The 7785-nt window shown below is 44.4% G+C and overlaps 1 protein-coding gene across 1 annotated transcript in view; it reads right to left on the minus strand.

Moving 5' to 3' along the window:
- Nucleotides 1-1052, minus strand: part of LOC105526525 (tumor necrosis factor receptor superfamily member 13B-like) — a 19082-nt gene extending 18030 nt beyond the window's left edge. The window contains exon 1 of the mRNA XM_011962538.1: nt 943-1052. Coding sequence (XP_011817928.1) covers nt 943-1052 — 110 coding nt within the window. The remainder of the gene's footprint in view (nt 1-942) is intronic.
- Between the last annotated feature and the right edge of the window lie 6733 nt (nt 1053-7785).

The following is a 7785-nucleotide window of genomic DNA, read 5'->3' on the forward strand; positions in this document are numbered from 1 at the left end:
ACCCCCACCCCCCATCTCCACTTTTAAGCTGTGTGATCCTGGGTAAGTCACTCAGCCTCTCTGAGTTCCCCTCAACAAGTATTCATGAAGGACTGAACTATGTGTCAGGCACTGTGCTAGGCTCAAGTCAGACATGGTTCCTGCCCCCAGGGAGCTCCCAGTCTAGTGGTTGAGTCAGACGTGAAGCACATACACACGAAAGAACAAAACAGCAAACTGCGGCAAGTTCTACCAAGGAAAAGAACAGATTATGAAAAGAACAGCAAGCAATGGATAGTTTTCAAGACAATCAGGGAAAATTGGATATGGCCTGAATATTAGATGATGTTAATAAATTATTGCTGGCAGTAGCAGGATATTTGGGTTGTTTTACAGATCTTTATGGTCCAGTATCTGCAGGTAAAATGATATGCGGTCTTGGGCTTTGCTTTAAAATGCACAAGCCAAAACAACTGGTTGGGAGCGTATGAGGCAAATTTAAATGATTTTTGAATCATTTAATGGGTGCAGAGGGCATCACTGCGTTGTCCTCTCTATGTATATGTGTGGTAAGTTCTGTAATTAAAAGTTTCAAAAGAAAGTAACACTAGCAGTACAAAGGAGGGCCCAGTACTACTGTGCGGTCAGAGGAGACCCCGGATGGTTGGGCTGAGACCTGAAAGTTGGGTACGAGGGAGCTGAGGGAAGATGATAGAGGGAATGCATGCCAGGCAGCAGGAACAGCACATGCAAAGGACCTGAGGCAGGAAAGAACATGGCATATTTGACACTGAAAGGAGGCAGTGTGGCCAGAGCAGGAAGGTGGAGGGGTAAGAGGTGCCACACTGTACATCTCCTCCTGCCACCCTCTCCTCAGCCACCTGACTGTGGGGCCAGAGGGTGCTCTGGGGGCAGGCATGGGGGGTGATCACACTGTCCCCTGGGCTCAGGTTCCAGAACTCACTGCAGGAGGCTGCACAGGTGCGCTGGCTCTGATGGTTGCAGATGGCTTTGCAGGACATGCAGTTGCCCAGTAGGGGATCCCAGTACTGCTCTTCAGGGCAGGATCCCATAGCCAGCCTGTTCACAGGCCCTGTGGAGCTGAGAGACCAGGAGCATGAGGGCAGCTGGCAGGTGGTCGCAGCCCAGCCTCTTGCTGTCCACATTCCCATAGACATAAGCGCCGTCTCAGGAGCAGAGAGGGCAGAGAAAGCTGGCTTCCAACTCCCACTGTGCTGGCTGGAGGCCTAGGGCAGCCCCTTCCCCTCTCCAGCCTCAGTTTGCCCATCTGCACATGGTTGTTTTCAGGCCCCCTGCTCTCTCACATCAGCAGGGCCCTGCTCCTTGCCCTCAATGTGCCATGCGTCTCCCTGCCACAGGGTCTTTGCACATGCTGTTCCCTCGTATGACGTGCCCTTCTCCCCAGCCCCTGCCCCTTAGTTGCTTATTCCTCCTCAGCCTGAGACCTCTGTCTAAACCCGATCTCCCAGGGAAGCCTTTCTGACTCCCCCTAGAGTAGGACACAGTCCTTCTTCCACACACTCGCACTGCCCTTTACTTGCTGCTGTGGTCACTTTCCTCTTCTATGCATGTGGTTATTTGATGCTGGCTCCTGTACTAACTGTGAGCACCATCTGACAAGGACTGTGCCTAATTTTTTTTGTTCATTGCTGAGTCCTCAGAACCTAGATAGTGCTTAGGACATAGTAGGCGCTCATAACATGAATGGTTTTTTAAAAGCAGACCAAGTCAGTGCTTAGCACACAGCAAGAACCAAGAAATGTCAATTTCCTTCTTTACTGAAGTATGAAACCACCACAATGATGTGTGTAAAGTGCACAAAAAGCAGAAGAATACAGCTTGGTGACATTTGATGTATGTATGCACCTGTGTCATTACAGCCCACATTGAGATGAAGAACATTTCCTGCACCCGTGAAGACTTCCTGGGCTCCCCTCCCACCCAATGCCCACTCCTAGAGGTGGCTCCTATTGTGTTGTTACCCCCATAGGTTAATATTGCCCCTTCTGGAACTTCCATGTCTGGTTTTGTCCCTCCACGTGGTGCCTGAGACTCATCCATGTGGGCGCTCTCCGCCTGTCTGGTTTTGTGTTACTGTGAGTCTTCCACTGTGTGCAAGCATCACCTTCTCTATCCTTTTCTGATTTCATGACATTTGCTTCCCCCAACAACTTCGTAAAAATGTTTAAAAGAATTTTGCAAGACATGTGTTTGTCCTTTAATGAAAGCAAGCCGAGGGAAGACCAGAGGTGGCTGGGCACCATGGCTCACGCTTGTAATCTTAGCACTTTGGGAGGTTGAGGTGGGAGAATTCCTTGAGGCCAGGAGTTCCAGACCAGCCTGGGCAACAGAGTGAGATCCTGTCTCTACAGAAAGATTTTAGAAATTGGCCAGGTGCTATAGTCCCAGCTATTCAGGAGGCTGAGGCAGGAGGATCGCGTGAGCCTCTTTAATGGTCAAAAATTTGTACAAGGATCTTCCCTGTATTGTTTTTGTAATAAGTTAAATCCAAAACAACCTAAATGTCTATCAGTAGAATATTGGCTAAATAAATCACCATGTATTACGTAACCTTCTTTAAACAATGAATCGTTTCTCCAAATATTGAAATCTGAAAATGTCTTGGATGTATTTTTTCATTCATTCAACAAATATTGAGCTTCTACTGTGATGTGACCATGTGCCAGCCACTGTTACAGACAAGAGCTATAACAGCAAGTACAATAAACAGAAATCTCTGCCCTCACAGAGCTTACTTTCCAACGATAAAGTGAAATGGATGTCAGAAGAAATGCACAGTGTAATCAAATTTACAAAACACACACTCTCTCCACACTTACTAATATGTGTAAAGAAAAACATCTGGAGGAATACACAGTAAACCACAAGCAGTGGTTATTTCTGAGGCTCATCTATCTGACTGCAGGGACAGCAGCTGCTGGTGAGGTCCTCACGGGTTAGTATCCCACTCTGGGAGATTCTAACAGTCTTATGGACAGAAACATTCAGTCCAGCTCCACTTGCCAAGAAAAGAGATGGGAACATTTGTACGTTGATCCTCTTCAAAATAGCAAATAATACTTCTTGATTTGTTGTTAGGTTTTTGGTGACTTAAGAAGCATCCCATGATGTTTAGTGTAACATTTACTCTATTATTCTTTTCTCCCATGGACTAAAGCTGAATTGGAGAAACGAGAGGGCAGGAGGAGTTAGCTGAGTGGAGGTCAGTCTTAGATGCAGGATAACGGAGTAAAATGAAAATGTTTAAATAATGACGTGCCTAGGGGAGGAAGGAACGGGAAAGTTCTTGCACAAACTTACTGTTTTTTTTTTTTTTTTTGAGACGGAGTCTCGCTCTGTGGCCCAGGCTGGAGTGCAGTGGCCGGATCTCAGCTCACTGCAAGCTCCGCCTCCCCGGTTTACGCCATTCTCCTGCCTCAGCCTCCCGAGTAGCTGGGACTACAGGCGCCCGCCACCTCGCCCGGCTAGTTTTTTGTATTTTTTAATAGAGACGGGGTTTCACCGTGTTAGCCAGGATGGTCTTGATCTCCTGACCTCGTGATCCGCCCATCTCGGCCTCCCAAAGTGCTGGGATTACAGGCTTGAGCCACCGCGCCCGGCCACTCACAAACTTACTGTTAATTAATTTCCCATCTTCAAAGACTCACTCACTGGGCTTTCGGCTTTCATGTCTTTCTTTCTTTTTGAGATGGAGTCTCACTCTTGTTGCCCAGGCTGGAGTGCACTGGCACAATCTCAGCTCATTGCAACCTCCACCTCTGGGGTTCCAGCCATTCTCCTGTCTCAGCCTCCTGAGTAGCTGGGATTATAGGTGTGTACCACCATGCCCACCTAATTTTTTTTTGTATTTTTAGTAGAGACAGGGTTTTACCATGTTGATCAGGCTGGTCTTGACCTCCTGACCTCAGATGATCCACCCGCCTCGGCCTCCCAAAGTGCTGGGATTTATAGGCATAAGCCACCGCACCCAGCCCTTCCATGTCTTTCAATATGCATAGTCTAATCATCTAATTTAGCTGCAAATTATTTTAGCAGAGACAACCAGGTACATCCTAAGATTAACTTTTACAACAGTCTTCCAATACAATGGCATGCTTGCTGCAGTCCAGGGAAGAAAGATAATGTTACTGCAGAGAGATGCACATTGTTTCTTCTATTTGCTATGTTTATGTGTACAGTATATGTATGAAATATAGCTACGCATCTTTCTCATATAGGAAGACAAGCATGACTAAAGGGGAATTGTGAGACCATCAGACAATTCCAGGAAAAGCTGGGAACACACCTAGATCAGGAGTGACAGATTAGCACAGGTGCTCACGTACAAGACCAGATAGAAAAACGTCTAGCAGGTTGCAAGATGGGGATGGCCAGGGGTACCTACAAGAGGGCCAGGTGCACAGATGTGATGCCTCATTTCCTACGAGATGAAGTCTCCAGCTGACCCTTGTAATTCTCATGAGATGACAAAAAGGCAAATAGTAGTGACCTGAATTTAACGGCTATGAGAGACAGAAAAGAAAGGTAGCAAGGCAGGAACTAGAGGGAAGGAAGAGGTAGAGCGGAAGAGGCTGCCTTTGTGTTATTCATGCATCAGGCTCTCCATCAGTGTCTCCCCGGAGCCTCAGCCAGGCTCCTGCAGGCAGTGGCTGCACCTGGTAGGACCTAGAAAGTGCCCTTGTGGTTTTAACAGCCAACATGGAGCCACGGTGGAGTAGAGATAGTTGACTTATCAAATGTCGGGCCAAAGTTTGAATCTGGAGGTTTATAGAAAAAAAGTGATCGAATACCTGGGCGTCCCAAGTCAAATGACTTGATAAGTGACTTCATGGTGGTTGTGGACTCTGAGGGTGTTGGAGATGTTCAGGTAACACAGACACCAGGCCACTGGCCAGAAACATTTACCTTGGAGGACTCCGGCTCTTCATCCACAGGTCTGCATGGCAAAGAGCAAATCAGATTGAAAAGGTGGAGGACATCCCTATGGAAAAAAAAAGACACAGAAGAAAACAGAGCTGATCTGACATGGAGGAGATAAAGCTGAAAGGAAAATTCAAAATTCAACATCCTGTTTTCTCTATCAGCTTTGGCTCTTTAGGAAATAATGTAGATATTGCTCTCGATTTTAAAAAAGTTGTTTTCTTCCAAAATGGTCAGAAATAATATTTTTATCTGTAGAGTGACTTGATATTAGCTCTAAATAAAATGTACAGCTATGCTGTAAATTGTGAAAAATGCAAATGTTATTGATCATAAATATCTCACTTACTGTCAGTGGTGGTTACAGGGCTTATCAGCAAGTGCTCCAACTCCCATGTAGCACACAGAGGTCGGAAAGATGAAATCTCACAGCTCTGCTGGCAGCTGGGATTTTGGGTGTGATTTAAGTTCCACCAATCAGAAAGATGTGGGCAAAACTTGGAGTGGGACCTGAGTCAGGGAGAAAGAGGCAGGGCACAGGGCATTCACTATGTGGACAGAGGCTTAGCAGAGACAAGATCCTTCTGGTGCTGGTAATTGCGGTGGCAGGTTTCCAAGTCCTGTCCTGGTCGAGGGAGCAGGTTCCCTGGTGGTCCAGTCGTGTGTGGAGACTTTGGGAGCTGCTCCTGGAAGCTCAGCCTTCCCAACAATTCTGCAAACCATTTAACACCTTTCTGCCTAAGCCAACGAGAGTGTGATCCATTATACAAGACAGAATCCTGACTGAAGACACTCTGCCTTCTACGCATAAGAGTGGTAAACAGTACTCTAAAATCACACTGCAATTCTGCACGAGGTGAAGCTCCTACTCTCACCCAAATACCCTGGTGTGATCTTTGTGAGGTTTCCAAGTTTAAGCACAGACTCATAGAAAGTCTTTTATGATAGATTATCGGCCCAATCCTCAATCCTCTCATGCATGGCTTCCTCATCTAGGGGATTTTGGCATGTCATGTGATCTCCCTGTGAGCGAGCCAAGACAAGGACTCCCAATCTTCTCATTGCTAAATCACTGCTCTCTTCATTGTATCATATTGCCACAGCTGTTTTGCAAGATGACTGATTTATGAGAATAGTTCAAACAGAATGTTTCTGGAAGCGTATTTTAATAAGGTCAGTGGAAGTTTAAAATATTATTTACTGATGGTTTTGAAGTTAATCTAGCTACTCATAAGCTTCTGTGATTAAATTTATGTGTACTTAATTCTCTAAGCTTTCTTCTGTTGCTTTGTAAACACGAATAGAATTCATTTAACAGAAACAGAATTTAAAACACTTACACCACACTGCCTTAACACTGTTGACTTCACAGCCCCTTCTGAGTGAAAAAAAAAAAAAAAATCAGTAAACTGAAAACTCCACTGGAAAAAATTACCAGGAACTTTGGAAATTGTAGGCGGCTGGGTTTTAAATAATGTTTTAAAAGGTTTACTGAGAGGAACTGGTTTTCATATTTTCCCCTTTATGTTACATAATAAAATTCATATACTTAAATGACAAGGTAAGACAGAGAAAAGTCAGACTGGGGTTCATACTTTACAGAATAAAATCAGGTGGTGAAGGCAGAAAGATGATGAAATCAGGTTAGGAGCAGAAATACGTCTCCTCTGTCTGTGCCAGCCACTCTCAGGAAGGTCATCGACAAACAAAATGGGCCACCTCCTTACCCGTCCATTTAAATGACTCAGTACCCAAGACCTCCAAGGAGGATTATTTTAAACAATTCTTTTTCATTTCCTTCTTTGATAATTTAATAAGAACAAAACAGAGAAGCCTACATTCTGCTGAGGCATTCCCTTCAGTTATCTACGTTTCTCTGGAATTCAAAATATCAAATGATAAATAGACTAATTTAGACTCTTCATAAGAAAAAAGCAAGGACACAAGAAATCCATTTCCAGTACCCCTGCCTTCCTGCATCCAAAGATGACATTTCAAACACAGTCTCCTTGGCAAGAACAGTAAGAGTCAGTATGAGAAAACCCTGTCTTATTTAAGCAGATTAGAGAAATGCCCACTATATACCCACACTATATACAGCGATGTGTGTGTGTGCATGTGTGTGTGTGTGTGTGTGTGTGAGGGATTCACAAAACAAAGCCTGAATTGAATAACCAAAGAAAATGCTTATTAATAAAGCTACTGGGTTCATTTTAATTATAAATAAGCTTGAAATTCCTTGCAGAAGCCTATCTGTAGAATTGTTTAGAATCTACTAATAACAGCCCTAGCAATAAATGAAGTATTACATTTCCTCTGTTCCAATGAAGAAAACTCTGTAGTCTATAAAGAATATTAATAGAGAAACAAATCTTTAAAACAAATTTCAAAATAATTAAAAAAATATTTTGCAAAATCTTTAAGGATATAGCCAGATATATCTTAGCAAATTCATTAAATGAAGGAAAAACTGCAAGGTACCACTACTGGCTAAACATTTGTTCAAGGCTAGCTACTGCCCGTAAGGCTGAGGTTAAGTTCTAAACTCAACCTGTAAAGCAACAATCACACATGTGGTCAAATTATCCTTGAAAATCCCTCCAGTCACTCAGAAATATGTGCTTTTGTAAACATGACTGTTTATAAACACACCATCTCTCAGTAAGTCTCACACATTCACTTTCCCTCCAGCATTTCAGAGTTGGCTGCTGCTTCTTTTTTTTTTTTTTTTTGAGATGGAGTCTCGCTCTGTCGCCCAGGCTGGAGCGCAGTGGTGCAAACTCGTCTCACTGCAAGCTCTGCCTCCCGGGTTCACGCCATTCTCTTGCCTCAGCTTCCCGAGTA

Source organism: Colobus angolensis, unplaced genomic scaffold (assembly GCF_000951035.1).
Source record: "Colobus angolensis palliatus isolate OR3802 unplaced genomic scaffold, Cang.pa_1.0 Scaffold595, whole genome shotgun sequence".
In the NCBI taxonomy this organism is placed as follows: Eukaryota; Metazoa; Chordata; class Mammalia; order Primates; family Cercopithecidae; genus Colobus; species Colobus angolensis.